The sequence below is a fragment of the Chrysemys picta genome, chromosome 6 (genome assembly GCF_011386835.1).
Source record: "Chrysemys picta bellii isolate R12L10 chromosome 6, ASM1138683v2, whole genome shotgun sequence".
Classification (NCBI taxonomy): Eukaryota; Metazoa; Chordata; order Testudines; family Emydidae; genus Chrysemys; species Chrysemys picta.
Genome location: NC_088796.1, coordinates 26057174 through 26075233, shown reverse-complemented (window position 1 = coordinate 26075233; position 18060 = coordinate 26057174). Strand labels below are relative to the sequence as shown.

Below are 18060 nucleotides of genomic sequence, written 5' to 3'. Positions count from 1 at the left end.
GGCCAGGCGGCTCTGTGTGCTGCCTCGTCTGCAGGCACCACCCCTGCAGCTCCCATTGGCTGGGAATCGTGGCCAATGGTAGCTGCAGGGATGACAGCTGTCGATGGGGCAGCGCACAGAGTCGCCTGGCCACGCCTCCGCTTACTACGTAGGAGCCGGAGGGGGGGTCATGCTGTCTGCTTCCTGGGAGTCGCGCGGCGCAGGGTAAGCCCCCTGGCTAGAGCTGAGGGCCGGATTAAATGGTCTGGCGAGATGGGTGTGGCCTGTGGGCCGTAGTTTGCCCACCCCTGAACTAGGATAAAAGACTGCTTTAATTTAAATCAAGGTTTGTAACTTCCTCTTCCTCTGTCGTCCTCCACCAGCATCATGATTCAAGAGAAGTTGAAAGAAGAAAGAGACCTGATGACATGGCATTTATCGTGTCATCTGTAAAAGTGTTGAGATTGTTTTTATCCTGTCTACTCTAGCAACTAACCCGTATTGAATAACAGTTGCAGTAGGTTGTGGGGAGACCTGTTGCTGACAACTGTTAGCAGGAGTAGGTCATTTCTTTATTATAAATGAGGCCAAGATGTTCTGTGCACAAGAAAACAAAAGTTAAAGTTAAAAAGATAATTTATATCAAATGTAAATATAACCAGAATATCTCTTTGTGCAAGGGGCCCTAGTGAGGCAGAAGATACTGGCTGCTTCAAAACAAAACTGATCCATTTTAGTTGCCTTCCAGTTATTTACTATAATATCTTGTCTCAGAAAGTAGAAGTTACAAGCACCTAGGAAAGTTTGCCGAAGTATTTTCTATTCTGGTACTACCAATTGTGTATGAATCATATACTATATTTTTGAACTGGTTAATACCAATCCAACTCATCCTGCAGGATTTGCTGCAGTGACTCAAGGCTCTCTCCAGCAGACAGCCAAAAAATTATCTCTAAAGGTATAACAGATTTTTTGATTTTGAATGCAAGACAGTGGTTTTCAGCTTGCTAGCACTAACCGCTATCTTTAGGCCATTTAGCTAGCTGCTTCTAGTCTTCTCAGTGTACATCATGAAAATTGCCAATAAGTATACAGTCTAGCTGGAATTTTTCATATATATAGCAATATTTATCTGACCATTTATTTTTTAGGACTGCAAGAAGGCTGAGTATGATGCCTGTATAGTTGAGCATTGTCTCAATGCAGTGGAATGGGCTTGTCGAATGCTCCCTTTTGCTAGGTTTATGAACGTTGAAGAACTTGTTCAAGATATAATTCTGAGCCTTGTTGGAGAATTACCACCAATCAGAAAGGTAAAAGAAGCTAAAACCGCAAAAGATATTGAGAATGACAGGGTTTTAGCTTCCTTGCAAATGTTATTTGTAGAGCTCTGCATAATACAAGTTTTGTTGGGAGTTTTGCTATAACTTATTTTTCCATCAACATTAACCCTGAAACTGATATATTTTGTACAGGTGGCAGAAATTTTGGTGAAAGCATTTCCTAATTCTGAAGATGTAAGAGTTCCATTAAGGGATAAATATCATGCTCTTCAGCAGCGACTTAGACACTGTATTGTCAGAGGTAATGCACATTCTTCCTCAGGGAATATAAAATGGGCTTAATGACTTCATTGCTTTTTGGTTTTTCTTATGAACAATAATACTGGTAACATTTCTATCCTTTAGATGAGACATTGAATTATTGCCTTTTGTCTAGGTAGTAGCTACCAATATGGTGCTTTTGAAATGAGAACTGTAGTGTTCTTGCCAACAAATCGAGTTCAAGGGTGGGATTTTTCAAAAGAGCTCAGTGTTGGTTTAACTTTTCTCCCGCTGAAGTCAATGGTAAAACTCCTATCAACTTCAGTGGGAGCAGTGTTAGCCAAACACTGCACTCTTTTGAAAATTCTACCAAGGTTGTTTGAGTTAATGGTTGCTCGTTTTGTGTACGCTATCAGTTTTCATCTCCTTATTTTATATTTATAAACACTTTCAGATATTGAAAGGTGCTGCATAAGAACAGTAGAAGGAAAGTACTATTCCATTATTCTGTGATGTTTTAAAAAAAACCAACACAAAACCTTTTTGGTATGATGGCAGAATAGTTAAATCAATTTTTACAGTACTGCATATAAACACTACCACTTTCAAATGTATTTGTTGGTTGTTTTTAAGAATCATCCTTACAAATAACAGCAAAAGATATTACTCCAGATGAAGGACCACATGCTTGCCTTATTTCATATTTAGAACTCAAGTTCAATATCCATCCTTTAAAAGTATCTAATTTAAACTTAGTGTTTTTCTTTGAGTGATGGTCCCTATGTGTATTCCACACGTGGGTACACATGTGAAGCATGCACCTTAGTTCAGGGAATTTTAGTAAGCAGTGTTAATTGCTCTGCACATATGCAGTTGTGTTGCTCGTGTTCTAAAATTAGAATATAAGTATAAGCAGTGCTGACCGATGCCTCTCCAATTCCTTCTTGGTGCCTCATGGCCTAAGTTGGAATCTTCTGTCCACAACTTCTTCTATCATTGCTTCAGTCTTTAAATATATAAATTTTAAATAATTATTAGTATTTTAGTATTTCACTCTTAGGGTATGTCTACACTACGAAATTAGTTCGAATTTATAGAAGCCAGTTTTATAGAAATCGGTTGTATACAGCCGATTGTGTGTGTCCCCACATAAAATGCTCTAAGTGCTCTAGTCGGCGGACCGCGTCCACAGTACGAGGCTAGCGTCGACTTCCGGAGCATTGCACTATGGGTAGCTATCCCACAGCTATCCCACAGTTCCCGCAGTCTCCGCCGCCCCTTGGAATTCTGGGTTGAGATCCCAATGCCCGGATGATGCAAAACAGTGTCGCGGGAGGTTCTGGGTACATGTCGTCAGGCCCCTCCCCCTCCGTCACAGCAACGGCAGACAATAGATTCGCGCCTTTTTACCTGGGTTACCTGTGCAGACAACATACCATGGCAAGCATGGAGCCTGCTCAGCTCACCGTCACCATATGTCATCTGGGTGCCGGCAGACGTGGGACTGCATTGCTACACAGCAGCAGCTGCTAACTGCCTTTTGGCGGTAGACGGTGCAGTAGACTGGTAGCCTTCATCGGCGATCTGGGTGCTGGCAGCCGTGGGGCTGCATTGCACCAGCCCCTTGCCTTTTGGCAGTAGATGGTGTATTACGACTGGTAACCGTCCTATTACAAGTTGGCTCATCGCACATTAGCAGAATCTTCCCTGAGCAGCAGATTGTGCAATAGGCCTGAAGGCCATCGTAATACACTAACTGCCAAGCGCCCAGTATTTGCTGCCAAGCACCCAGAAAGATGCCGAGGGCTATCAGTCACGCTGCACCATCGTCTTAAGATTTAAAAAATAGATTTGCTCTGTATTCATTTGCTTCCCCCTCCCTCCGTCAAATCAACGGCCTGCTAAACCCAGGGTTTTCAGTTTAATCTTTGGGGGGACCATTCTGTGTGACAGTTGTTTGTGTTTCTCCCTGATGCACAGCCACCGTTCTTGATTTTAATTCCCTGTACCTGTACGCCATGTCGTCACTCGGCCCGCCCTCCCTCCTTCCCCATGTCCGTCAGATACTACTTTCGTGCCCTTTTTTGGAATTCTGGGTTGAGATCCCAATGCCCGGATGATGCAAAACAGTGTCGCGGGAGGTTCTGGGTACATGTCGTCAGGCCCCTCCCCCTCCGTCACAGCAACGGCAGACAATAGATTCACGCCTTTTTACCTGGGTTACCTGTGCAGACAACATACCACAGCAAACATGGAGCCCGCTCAGCTACAGCTGAGCTCGCCGTCACCATGTGTCCTCTGGGTGCCGGCAGACGTGGGACTGCATTGCTACACAGCAGCAGCTGCTAACTGCCTTTTGGCGGTAGACGGTGTAGCATGACTAATAGCCGTGGGGCTGGCAGCCGTAGGGCTGCATTGCACCAGCCCCTTGCCCTTTGGTAGAAGATGGTATATTACAACTGGTATCCGTCGTCGTCATACTGCAGTGGCTGTCAATCATGGGCACCTGGGCAGACATGCTACTGTCTCGATGATGATGGCTATCAGTCGTAGTATACTATTTTCTGCCAATTGCCCAGTATTGTCTGCTAAGCACCCAGAAGAGGCCGAGGGCGATCTGGGGGCTGGCAGACGTGCATTGCTACACAGCAGCAGCCCCTTGCCTTTTGGTAGAAGATGGTATATTACGATTGGTATCCGTCGTCATCGTACTGCAGAGGCTATCAGTCATGCTGCACCGTCGGCTGCCAGCTTAAGATGTAAAAAATAGATTTGTTCTGTATTCATTTGCTTCCCCTTCCTCCGTGAAATCAACGGCCTGCTAAGCCCAGGGTTTTCAGTTTAATCTTTGGGGGGACCATTCTGTGTGACAGTTGTTTGTGTTTCTCCCTGATGCACAGCCACCTTTCTTGATTTTAATTCCCTGTACCTGTACCTGTACCTGTACGCCATGTCGTCACTCGGCCCTCCCTCCCTCCCGCCCTCCCTCCTTCTCCTGGTCCATCAGATACTAGTTTCGCGCCTTTTTTCTGACCAGGCGCCATAGCTAGCACTGGGATCATGGAGCCCGCTCAGATCACCGCGGCAATTATGAGCACTATGAACACCACGCGCATTGTCCTGGAGTATATGCAGAGCCAGGACATGCCAAGGCGAAATCCGGACCAGCCGAGGAGGCGATTGCAGCGCGGCGAAGAGAGTGATGAGGAAATTGACATGGACATAGACCTCTCACAAGGCACAGGCCCCAGCAATGTGCAAATCATGGTGTCACTGGGGCAGGTTCATGCCGTGGAACGCCAATTCATGGCCCGGGAAACAAGTACAGACTGGTGGGACCGCATCGTGCTGCAGGTGTGGGACGATTCCCAGTGGCTGCGAAACTTTCGCATGCGTAAAGCCACTTTCATGGAACTTTGTGACTTGCTTTCCCCTGCCCTGAAACGCCAGGATACCAAGATGAGAGCAGCCCTCACAGTTGAGAAGCGAGTGGCGATAGCCCTGTGGAAGCTTGCAACGCCAGACAGCTACCGGTCAGTCGGGAATCAATTTGGAGTGGGCAAATCTACGGTGGGGGCTGCTGTGATCCAATTTGCCAGGGCAATGAAAGACCTGGTGATATCAAGGGTAGTGACTCTGGGCAACGTGCAGGCAATAGTGGATGGTTTTGCTGAAATGGGATTCCCAAACTGTGGCGGGGCCATAGACGGAACCCATATCCCTATCTTGTCACCGGAGCACCAAGCCACCGACTACGTAAACCGCAAGGGGTACTTTTCAATGCTGCGGCAAGCCCTGGTGGATCACAAGGGACGTTTCACCAACATCAACGTGGGATGGCCGGGAAAGGTACATGATGCTCGCGTCTTCAGGAACTCTGGTCTGTTTCGAAAGCTGGAGGAAGGGACTTTCTTCCCGGACCAGAAAGTGACCGTTGGGGATGTTGAAATGCCTATCGTGATCCTTGGGGACCCAGCCTACCCCTTAATGCCATGGCTCATGAAGCCGTACACAGGCAGCCTGGACAGGAGTCAGGACCTGTTCAACTACAGGCTGAGCAAGTGCCGAATGGTGGTGGAATGTGCATTTGGACGTTTAAAAGCGCGCTGGCGCAGCTTACTGACTCTCTCAGACCTCAGCTAAAATAATATCCCCATTGTTATTGCTGCTTGCTGTGCGCTCCACAATATCTGTGAGAGTAAGGGGGAGACCTTTATGGCGGGGTGGGAGGTTGAGGCAACTCGCCTGGCCGCTGATTACGCGCAGCCAGACACCAGGGCGGTTAGAGGAGCACAGCAGGGCGCGGTGCGCATCAGAGAAGCTTTGAAAACAAGTTTTGTGACTGGCCAGGCTACTGTGTGAAACTTCTGTTTGTTTCTCCTTGATGAACCCTCCAACCCCCCCCCCCCCGCCCTCCGACCCGGTTCACTCTACTTCCCTGTAAACCAACCACCCCACCCCACCCTCCCCTCCCCAATTCGAGCACCGCTTGCAGAGGCAATAAAGTCATTGTTTTTTCACATTCATGCATTCTTTATTAGTTCCTCACAGAAGTAGGGGGATAATTGCCAAGGTAGCCTGGGATGGGTGGGAGAGGAGGGATGGAAAAGGACACACTGCATTTTAAAACTTTAAGTCTTATTGAAGGCCAGCCTTCTGATGCTTGGGCGATCATCTGGGGTGGAGTGACAGGGTGGCCGGAGGCCCCCCCACCGTGTTCTTGGGCGTCTGGGTGAGGAGGCTATGGAACTTGGGGAGGAGGGCTGTTGGTTAAACAGGGGCTGTAGCGGCGGTCTCTGCTCCTGCTGCCTTTCCTGCAGCTCAACCATACGCTCGAGCATATCAGTTTGATGCTCCAGCAGACAGAGCATTGACTCTTGCCGTCTGTCTGCAAGCTGACGCCACCTATCGTCTTCAGCCAGCCACGTGCTCTTTTCATCCCGCCATTCAGCCCGCCACCTCTCCTCTCGTTCATATTGTGCTTTTCTCATGTCCGACATTGACTGCCTCCACGCATTCTGCTGTGCTCTATCAGCGTGGGAGGACATCTGCAGCTCCGTGAACATATCGTCCCGCGTCCTCCGTTTTCTCTTTCTAATGTTCACTAGCCTCTGCGAAGGAGAAACATTTGCAGCTGGTGGAGGAGAAGGGAGAGGTGGTTAAAAAAGACACATTTTAGAGAACAATGGGTACACTCTTTCATTACAAGGTCGCATTTTTCCTCTGCCTGCCGGTTTGGTATGAGAGATCACTCACGCAGTGCCCCAGGCAACATATTTCGGCTTGCAGGCAGCCATGGTAGGCCACAGTGTTTTGGCTTTTTTAACCTTCTTAACATGTGGGAAAGGTTTCGAACAGCAGCGCATTTCCCATATCAAGGATGAATTGGGTTGGCCATTTAAAATGGGTTTTCAATGTAAAAGGAGGGGCTGCGGTTTCCCGGTTAACATGCGGCACAAACCCAAGTAAACCACCCCCCCCCACACACACACACGATTCTCTGGGATGATCACTTCACCCCTCCCCCCACCGCGTGGTTAACAGCGGGGAACATTTCTGTTCAGAAGAGCAGGAACGGGCACCTCTGAATGTCCCCTTAATAAAATCACCCCATTTCAACCAGGTGACCGTGAATGATATCACTCTCCTGAGGATAACAAAGAGAGATAAGGAATGGATATTGTCTGCATGCCAGCAAACACCGGGACCATACGCTGCCATGCTTTGTTATGCAATGATTCCAGACTACGTGCTACTGTCCTGGAGTACATGAAGGAGAGCTTTCTGGAGATGTCCCTGGAGGATTTCCGCTCCATCCCCATACACGTTAACAGACTTTTCCAGTAGATGTACTGGCCGCAATTGCCAGGGCAAATTAATCATTAAACACGCTTGCTTTTAAACCATGTGTAATGTTTACAAATATTTACAAAGGTACACTCACCAGAGGTCTCCTGTGTGCCCTGAGGGTCTTGGGTGAGTTTGGGGGTTACTGGTTCCAGGTCCAGGGTCACAAACATATCCTGGCTGTTGGGGAAACCGGTTTCTCCGCTTCCTTGCTGCTGTGAGCTACCTACAGTACCTCCATTCTCATCTTCCTCGTTCCCCGAACCGTCTTCCCTGTGTGTTTCTCCATTGATGGAGTCATAGCACACGGTTGGGGTAGTGGTGGCTGCACCCCCTAGAATGGCATGCAGCTCCGCGTAGAAGCGGCAAGTTTGCGGCTCTGCCCCGGACCTTCCGTTTGCTTCTCTGGCTTTGTGGTAAGCTTGCCGTAGTGCCTTAATTTTCACGCGGCACTGCTGTGTGTCCCTGTTATGGCCTCGGTCCTTCATGGCCTTGGAGACCTTTCCTAATACTTTTCCATTTCTTTTACTGCTACGGAGTTCAACTAGCACTGATTCATCTCCCCATATGGCGAGTAGATCCCGTACCTCCCGTTCGGTCCATGCTGGAGCTCTTTTGCGATCCTGGGACTCCATCACGGTTACCTGTGCTGATGAGCTCTGCGTGGTCACCTGTGCTCTCCACGCTGAGCAAACAGGAAATGAAATTCAAACGTTCGCGGGTCTTTTCCTGTCTACCTGGTCAGTGCATCTGAGTTGAGAGTGCTGTCCAGAGCGGTCACAATGAAGCACTGTGGGATAGCTCCCGGAGGCCAATAACGTCGAATTCCGTCCACACTACCCCAATTCCGACCCGTAAAGGCCGATTTTATCGCTAATCCCCTCGTCGAAGGTGGTGTAAAGAAACCGGTTTAAAGGACCATTTAAGTCGAAAGAAAGGGCTTCGTTGTGTGGACGTGTCCAGGCTTAATTCGATTTAACGCTGCTAAAGTCGACCTAAACCCGTAGTGTAGACCAGGCCTAAGATTTATAGCCTTTAGAACTTAGTATAGTGTAGCTTAGTTAGTTCTCTTCCCGTCTTGGGGAAGCTCTCTCCTGAGGACAGGGACTGTGCTCAGAGTCTTGGGTATTAAGAATTGTGTTTCATGCCCCTGCTCCTTTTGATTGAGCAACGAACACCAGTGTTGCCTTTACTGCCTTGGCGAAGCTTATGTCTCTGCTAAATGTAGCATCGGCCACTCTTTCGCTCCCTGAACATGTAAGGGTCGAGAACTCAGACTTAGAAAATACCTAATGAAGAAAGCCATAAGACTCAAGTCAGATCCAGGTTGGGGAGACTCCCCTGTGCTTTGGTCTCAATCAGAGGGCAGCGCAACTCTATGCTCAAACTCAGGAGCTGAAGCTACAATTTCCAAGGTTTTTTTCTGAGAATAAAAGGGCACTCTCACAATCACAGACACGGATCGTCCTCTAAATCTGTCCTGAAGATAGAATATCCATCTCAGACTCCTTCCAAGTCAAGTATGTCCTAGCACATGAGCCCTAAGAACATAGGCCCCTGCAGGAGAGTATGGCATGCAGGAGTAAGGATCCGTTGGTTCCCATCTTGGTTCTGACATAAACAAAAAAACAGGCATCCCCTACTGTTACCATCAACATCCAGATCAGACCCTGCGCTGTTACCAGTGTTAAACTCGCAATAGAGGTTTCCCTACGGGATGGGGAGCAGGCAGATACCAGACACAATGTAGGTACACCTCTACCTCGATATAACGCTGTCCTCGGAGCCAAAAAATCTTACCGCATTATAGGTGAAAACCGCGTTATATCGAACTTGCTTTGATCCGCCGGAGTGCACAGCCTCCCTCCCTTCTGCCCCCTCCTCCTCCTCCCCGGAGCACTGCTTTACTGTGTTATATCAGAATTCGTGTTATATCAGGTCGCCTTATATCGGGGTAGAGGTGTATATAATACTCTAAATGCTCTTTATTGATTACAAAACAAACCTTAATCACTCCACATTTACACCCCAAACATATTATACCAGAGTCCAAAGGTCAGAATGGTCTCAATGGCCAGTCGAGACTCCTTCAGGTCATAAGATGCAGGAGCTGGAGAAAACCACATCTATTCCAAACAGGACTCTGGATAAATAAACAACTCCGATTTGCAGAAATCATAGTCCATTCTGTTGCATCATCAGTTCTTTGCCTTTGTTTACTAGGTCTTCTACCCACACAATTCCAGAGACAATCCTGGGTGGGCTGCCAAGATCCAAGGCGTGCCATTTCCTCCAATTCTTAAACAATTTGATATCAGTCCAGCTGGGGGTGTTTCCTTTTCTGCTGATTCTCTGTATTTTTCTTGGAACATAACAAGATGGTTTTTGCACAAATAGTTCTAATAGTTCTTGACCTTAAGTTCTTGCTTTGGTTGCCAACTTGCAACGCATATATTCATGTCAATCACACGTCATTCATACCAGGCCTCTATAACATATTACATGGCTATATGAATCACAATGTGTATATATCTTCCAACATTCCTCCCTCTTGATTCATGATTAATGCCATTAATTATTGTATCACTTTATAATTCTGCAAGCAATTCAATTTCATATATCACTTGCTCCAAAACTTTTTTTTGCTTTCTTATTTGGCAGTATAAACATAGCATAATAAAGATTAACAAAATAATTAATGCAAATAATATAACAATAGGATGTAGCATTACATTTAGAAGAGCTGTGACACTGGGAGACCATCCTTTAAAAACATCACACCAATGAGAAATTGCCAATTTTTCTCCTCTTTTCCCCAATTTTAATATTTGACCATTGTGGATCAAAATGTTTGTTTTTCCCAGCTGAGCAGACTTAGATACATCTTTTGCATATTGCCTGATTTTTTTTTTTCACTTTCATCAGTCAGTTTTTCCCATTGTTCCCAATGTATCCCCAAATCAAAGGACCATCCACATCTTTTGGTTCCCAAACAATTTTCTTTTCTTAAAATAGAGGACCTTGGAAAATAATTCCATGCACACGCACGCATGCGAACACACATGCAGTATACGTTTTAAACAAACAATATAATACTGGCGCACAGTGATGATGATTGTGAAACTTGGTTGAGTGGAGGAGTCAGAGGGTGGGATATTTCCCAAGGAATACCTTACTAGCAATTGACTGAGCCCTCAAAGGTTAACTCTCACAACACTCTACAAGGCAGCAGGAAAGGAGGGAGGGCAGACAGAGACACACACCCTGTGTGTGAGAGAAAAAATGAGCATTTCCCCTTTAAGTAGCTGACCCCAGGCTTAAGTACATTGCCTTGTTAATTAAATCAGCTTGCTGAGGCCTGAGACCCGCAGCTACTGCCTAGAAGCTGTGTCCCGCCTGCTCTATGGAAGATGCGGTAAGCGGGGTGCAGGAGCAGGGGGGAGGGGGAGACACCCTGACATTAGCCTCCCTCTTCCTCCCTCCCCCTGTACAGCAAGCAGGAGTCTCTGGGAGCAGCTCCAAGGCAGAGGGCAGGAGCAGCACATGGCAGTTAGGGGAGGGACAGCTGCTGCATAGAGAACTTAAGGGGAGCTGATAGAGGGGCTGCTGGTCCACCTGGTTCCAAGCCCCCACCAGCTAGCTGCAACGGGCTGCTCTTTCTGCAAGCAGTGGACAAAACAGGCAGCTGCCAAACGACGTTAGAAGGGAGCATTGCACAACTTTAAACGAGCATGTTCCCTAATTGATCAGCAACTTCACATCGAAACAACGTTAACCGGGAGGACTTTAAGTGAGGTGTTCCTGTATCCATACCATCCATCCCCTCACATCACCTCCTGATTGACTGTTGCTTACTAATCTCTCATGTGTGGAATACACAGAGGGAAGGACCCTCACTCGAAGAAGAAATGAAGATTACTTTTCTGTATCTTGAGGTTATTTGAGATATGTGGTCATTGTCTTTATTCCACTACCCATAGGTGGCAGGTATAATAGGCCAGGGGAAGTTAAGCCTCCCCTGGCGCAACCGCCGCCCCACCGCTGGACACCTGGGTCGTGGTGGCCTCGTCTGTGCTTTGCGTCTTCCCATCCCTACTCTGCCCCTTCCCCGAGGTGCCCGCCGCTGCCTGGCGAGTCCCTCCTTTCCTCCACTCTACCCCTCCCACCCCCGCCCAGGTCTCGCATGTGGTGGGGTGTGGGGGTGGAGGAGAGGAGGGATGTGGGGAGTGGTGGGGGCCTCGCGGGGCAGGGGGTGGAGGAGAGGACTAAGGTGGGGAGAGTGGTGCCGTGGGATATGGAGCAGGGGTAAGGTGTGGGCGGGGCTGCAGGCGGAAGAGGCAGGACAGGGAGCTAGTCTCCCCCAGGGGAAGCTTCACCTGCTGCCCATGCCACTACCCACCCTCTGTTCCCATTGCTGTGGATCATGACTGAATTCATAGTAGAAGGAACTGAAGAGGCGTTGGTCCACATTGCCCCTTACACCATCATTTCAGAGCATGAGGAGAAGAACAACTGCAGATGCACAGACCAATGGACATTGCTTACTAAATATTTCCGAACTCACATGCATGGTGCTCATGCATGCCCACTACGGCTGAAAGATTAATTAAATATGATTATTTGAGTCTTGGTCTCTATAGTTGAAACTACTCAACCTTTTGTTTTTGATGTGGATCCAGTGTACTAGGAACTGGACTGAGACCATCTGCTAATTTTGTATAAGTTAATAGGTGATGATATCTTTTGGTGTCTATTCTAATACCAGTCCCCTGAGCCTTCCAGAGCCATATTCCATCCCTAAAATTTGATTATTCAGTGATTTTAGGGCAGCATACTAAATAAATTTAATTACAAAGCCATAAAAGATTCCTTTGATGGCACTTAACTGTTGCTTTACGTTAGTTAATGGTTGTACATTTAAAAATGTCCCTAAGAGATGGTAGGTAACTGTTGTTGTTTGTTGTTGTTTATTTTATTTCTATTTTACAGAAATTCAGAAATGTTAAGTGACTTTCTCATTTAAAACCGCACAGTGAGTCAGCATCAGAATTGGGACTAGAATTGGTTCCTTGTGGCATGCTTAACCTCTAATTCACTGCATCATTGATAGCTAACATTCATTAGATTTTACAAAAATTGTAAATTCATTAGCTTATCAAGAATGAATGGGAGTTCAAACGCAATTACTCATTTTTGGTATGCATTGTATATTTTGTATGCATTTCATTTTGAATATTACCTGTTTTGCATAAACAGTTACCTGTTTGTGTCTGTCACTCATATTCTGCATGTACAATTTTGGGTTCTGTGTTCTTGAGAGTGTATTTTGAACAGTAATTTACAGTATTTGTCTCAAATATATGAAACACAACCAGGAAAACTGTCTGATGGACTACTTCTATAGAGGAAATAGTTAAACTGACTGCTGTCATAGCATAAGCAAACTTGAGAATGGGGAAGAATTGAGATTTTTCTTCTCATCTCTTTAGGTTCTAGTAATCTTAATTGTGACTTGTAACAATAGTAGATAGAAGTTTTTCTAGCAGATGTGCAATTTTGAAAGTGATGGTGTTTCTTCAGTTAGAAAATAAATAGTAACTACATGAATCAAAACAGTCAAAATTTCTTTATAGCAATATAAACTTACAAGTTGAAATTAAGTATAAATTATTCTAAAGACTTACTGCATAAATTGAGTCCCAAATACTAAATAACTTCATCTTTATTCTTCTGGATATAAATTGGAATATACTTTATATGATTAATTTATGTTCTGCTAATCTTAGAGAATGTGAAATATATGGACTATACACTCAAAATCCCATCTCTTTCTCTCCTCTCTCTTTTTTTCTTTGGTTAGGATCCAAAAGTGAAGAAATGATGTCTGTTGTTATTCAAGCCACCCACAAAGTGAGGCTGAAAGCGCTGAAACGTGTAATAAGGAACATAGGTCCCATTGAAATGAGCATCTGGGAGCCATCGGAAGAGGAGACACCAGATGATGAGGCACATTGCTATGATAGGTTCTCATTAGGGACCAGTCTAAGCAGAAGTACACTCTCAGATTGTGGAAATCCTCAAGTATATAGTGATGCTGAAACAGCAGATACACTCTCTGAAGCTTTGCTTACAGAAGAAACAAGAAATCAAGCACCTTCACCTCAGAGGTATTAAGAAAGTAACAAATTGGGAGCGCAGTAAAACAAAACATAAAGCTACTGTCAGATTGTTTTTCAGTACAGTTTCACCACACCTTTCACCTGCCGCCCAGCTGCTTAATATTCAACTAAAACTATTTATTTTTTTTCCTTTTCATTGTCTCTCTTTATTAATGCATTTGTTACAGTCAACAAATATAGACTGCAGAGGCAGGCAGGCAGTGTGCTGGCAGGGAGTGATGGTGGGCCTGTGCAAGGAACTCTGGAAGGGGAGAGAACTTTTTAAAAAGTGAAGAGGATTTGTCTGACTACTACTTTTGAACCTGAATCTTTCTTGTCTCTTACACATACACAATTGTTTTGTGTGATAATTAGATTAAGCTGTTAATCCATAATCCATTCTATGCATGCACACATACCACTCCAGTCAGCAGCCAGTTTTATTGGTAGCAGGTAATCACAGATGAATATTGGTTTATAAGCTCCTCTCTTGCTCATCCACCAGACCTACTGGCAGCTGCTCAAGGGCACTAGGCCCCAGTAGCTCCCACTGTCTTCCCAGCCCCATGGTTTAGAACTCAACTGATAGCAGATTCCAGGTAGCCTAAATATTGCCCTGTCCCCTGAGATTTCTCCATGTAGGATCTTGTGTCTTCCTAATGTCAGTGAAAAACAACTATATTGGACTTCTTTTCAAGTATATGTCCGTATGGGTGCTCCACTGTAGCATGTGCGCATCCCCATGCACACTCAACCAGAGACCAAAAAGCAGTGTTCGTGGGCCCACACCTGTGCAGAGCAGCTCCTTGTGCTCCCAAACGAGGGCATATAGGGAGGCATGGACCCATTGCCACTCAGTTCCTGTGGCTCACATCTGAGCATTTGTGTCTTTACTGTTCTCAGCTTCCCACTCTTCTGATCTAGCTAATTTTATTAGCCCTTTTCTTTATGTAGTTGTTTGGTTATTTTTATTTTATTTTCTGGGACAGTTGTGCTTCAAAGAGGATTCCTGCCATCCCTCTGAATTTTGGTCCTTTAGCACTCTGAATTATGCCAAAGACCCCAGGCTTAAAGCCCACCTGACCTGCCACAGGTCTTTTCCCCATAGTTCTGAGCCATCAGTACTGCACACGAAGCAGTGTGTGGAAAAGTCCTCCAATAAACAGCACAGAGAAGCATACAGGGCTTCTACTCAGTCTCTGGTACCATTGCCACCCTCTTTGAGTGATGGTCCCTATTGTATTCCGCCTGAGACAGAGCTTTTCGAAGTAGTAGTGTCTATCGGTCCACGCCGGTATTCAAGGTCTGTGCTTCCTGCCCTCACTCGTTTTTGCTCAGCAACAAGCACCAACCCTGTCTGTACTGCTTTGGGAAGTCCACATTGCATCCAGGTGCAGTGTCTGCCTCTTCTTCCCTGCCCATCCCTGGAAAGGCTGGGCCCTGTGCCTTAAGCAGCACCCCCTGGAGGTTGGGACTGTGGATGAATCGTAGCTGCGGAACCCCCTTTACATCATCCTGAGCAGTCCAGGAGTGCGCCTCCTGCCGTGAAATTCCAGTCTGGTTCTGCCAGTACCAAGGCTGAGTACCCCTCACCACACCTAGCACAGAAGCATGCGCATAAGCATGGCAGTGAGTCTTCCTCCATATCCAAGAAAGACGCCGCACCATCCATGAGTTCTGGCCCACAAGAGCAAGGAGAAATCACATTGTTCACCGGATCTGCCAGTCCCTATTCCTGAACCACGCATCGCTCCTGCATCAGCTCTGCCGGCGCAGCATGAATAGTCGATCCCAAGGCAGGCCCTCTTACCATCCCCAGTTCAGTCCATGGACCAGTGCCATAGACATCGAGGAGAATCAGATATGCTCCTAGGCCTTATGAACTGTGTGCCCTGGAACGGATGAGGTCTCCCCATGTTCCGGTACATTGTCTCACTTCCTCCCGTCCTGGGAACATGTTACTTCAGACAAATGGAACTTGGTGGTGATCACCATCCACTTCCACTTTATTCCCACTTCCCTTTCCCATCCCTTTTCAGGGACCCTTCTTATGAGGAGCTCTGGACCTCTTGCTTTAAATCTCTCCTGCTCTTGGGGGAGATGGAACTGGTTCCCCAAGAGTTCATTGGAAGGGGATTCTGTTCCAACTATTTTCTAGTTCCCAAGAGGATGGAGACCGATCCTCAGACTTGAACTTTCGCCACACTTCAGGATTTTTACACTAGCTACCATAATACCAGCCCTAAATCTGGGGGAGTGGTTCGTCGCCCTTGACCTCTGGGATGCCTCCTACTATCATGTAGGTATCCATCCTTCCCACAAGCATTTCCTATGTTTTGTAATAAGCTCAAATCATTACCAATATCAAGTCCTATCCTTTGGGCTTTACATAGCCCCAAGGGTCTTTACAAAGGTCTTCAGTGGTGGTGGCCCACCTGTATCAGTTGGGCATTACAATAGTTCCATACCTGGATGACTGGCTCCTCAGAGGTCGCTTGGCTCTAGAGGTCCAGTCAGCAACCTCCAAAATGCTAGCCCTATTTCAGTCTCTGGTCCTTTGCGTCAACCTGAAAAAGTCTACGTTAACCTTTGTCCAACTTCATTGGCGCCATTGTAGACTCCATAACTAAAAATTTTCTACTATGTCTAATCTCAGATCTACTGTACAGCACAGTCTGCAAACAACTGAAAGGACCTGTCTAACTCCTCAGCCATAAGTCAGGCTCTGTGTGCATTGCACTATGTGCAAGACTGCACTTCAGTGTCCCAGACATACACAGTCTCTCCAAACAAATATTACCTCTGGAAGTTGTAGAGTTGCTAAGGTGGTGGACAGACCCATTGAAGGTCTTCATGGGAAACCCATTCTCACATCCTGCACTGTCAAATATCCTAACAATGGATGCCTCTCGGATTGGAAGGCAAGCAGTTCCCACAAGAGATTATGCTCCTCATTAATGTCCTGGAGCTGAGAGCAGTCTATCAACACTTTCTGCATAAAATGCAGGGCTGCTCTGTCAGGGTAATGTTGGATAACAGGGCAGCAATGTTATATAAGTTGCCAAATGGGAGCAAGATCCCAGTCCTTATATGTACTATCACCAAAACTGTGGAACTGATTCATTTCCCACCAGATAAAAATCTTGTTGGTTTATCTACCAGGCCTCCAGAATACAGTTGTGGTCTCCATGAGCAGAAACTTCTGTCAGGACCATGAATTCAAGCAAAACAATTCTTTCACATCTGTCAAAGCTTATGTCTGCCATCAGTGGACCTCTTTGCTACCCACCAACAAATGTGAAGTTGTCACCATTTCTACTCCAAGGGACAATGTGGTCACAACTTCTTGGGAGATGCTCTGATAGCATCACAACCCCATCTCCTGCTGTATGCTTAACCACCTCTACCTCTCATTCTCAAGACCTTAATTAGATTGGGACAGGAAAAAACAAGGGTCATTCTCGTAGCACCATCATGGCTCAGACACGTTTGGTATTTGAACCTTCTTCACCTCTCAGTGGTGACACCTGTCTGCCTTCCTCTCAAGAAGGATCTCCTTTCTCAGAACTTAGGCACCCTGAACCATCTCAACCCCTTTGAACTTCAGATCATGGCTTCCAGGTGGCTCTCGGGCATAGAAATGACCTGTTCAGATAGGGTCCAGTCAGCTCTCTTATTTAGCAGGAAAGCTATTACTTGCAAAACTTATCTGCAGAAGTGGAAACATTCGAATTCCTGGTGTTCTCTTCACTCCCTCAATGCTCAGAAGTTCTGTTTACCAAAATCCTAGATTACCTGTTGGACTTAAAAACACAAGATCTGTCAATAAGCTAAGTCAGAGTTCAATTGGCTGCTATCACAGCGGTCTACTCACCCTTTGAAAGCTTCTCCATTTTTTTTGCCCATTCTACTGTGGTCAGATTCCTTAAGGGGTTTACACAATTTGTTTCCCCCACTGTGGAATCCTGCTCTGCTGTGGAACTTTAATTTGGAGCCCAATGCCTTAAAGAAACACCCTTTGAACCAACATCTACCTGTTCTCTTCTCCACCTCTCCCTGAAGACATCATTCCTTATAGCGATCACTTTGGCTAGGCAAATGAGAGAACTAAGTGCACTCACGGCAGACCCATCATTCGTGACCTTCTGTAGAGACAAGGTCACACTACGTCCCCATCCTCGCTTCCTCCTTAAGGTGTCTTCGGAATACCATATTAATCAGGAAATCCATCTACCATTGTTCTACTGAAAGCTTCATACTTCTAGAGAGGAGGCTAGCCTACACACACTAGATGTCTGAAGAGCTCTTGCCTTCTTCCTAGACAGAACCAAAACCTTTAGGACCTCCCCAGATTGTATCCTTTACTGAAAGGATGACTGGTCACCCTATTTCCATGTAGACTGTCCAAGTGGGTTTCGGGTTGTATGTGAACGTTCTATGAGACTGAGGGAATACAACCACCTCAAAGTGTGTCATCACACTCCACTAGGGCTCAGTCTACATTGATAGCCGTATATCGAGGGCTGGTCCAC

The 18060-nt window shown here is 46.2% G+C and overlaps 2 protein-coding genes across 18 annotated transcripts in view; one reads left to right on the top strand and one right to left on the bottom strand.

The window, feature by feature from the left end:
- CPLANE1 (ciliogenesis and planar polarity effector complex subunit 1) overlaps positions 1-18060 on the top strand; it is a 183362-nt gene that overhangs the window by 78252 nt on the left and 87050 nt on the right. For all 17 annotated transcript variants that reach the window (XR_010588771.1, XR_010588770.1, XR_010588767.1 and 14 more), the window contains 3 exons: positions 1131-1292; positions 1455-1563; positions 13231-13537. Coding sequence is in view for 11 of the 17 variants with exons in the window: in XM_065550010.1 (XP_065406082.1) it covers positions 1131-1292; positions 1455-1563; positions 13231-13537 (578 nt within the window). In the remaining 6 variants the exon portion in view is untranslated. The remainder of the gene's footprint in view (positions 1-1130; positions 1293-1454; positions 1564-13230; positions 13538-18060) is intronic.
- On the bottom strand, positions 6054-7909 carry LOC135972346 (uncharacterized). Its single transcript, XM_065550033.1, has 2 exons — positions 7468-7909; positions 6054-6657 (listed from the first exon to the last, which is right to left on the bottom strand). The coding sequence occupies exons 1-2, from the start codon at positions 7856-7858 to the stop codon at positions 6155-6157; spliced, it is 894 nt and encodes a 297-aa protein (XP_065406105.1). The 5' UTR covers positions 7859-7909; the 3' UTR covers positions 6054-6154.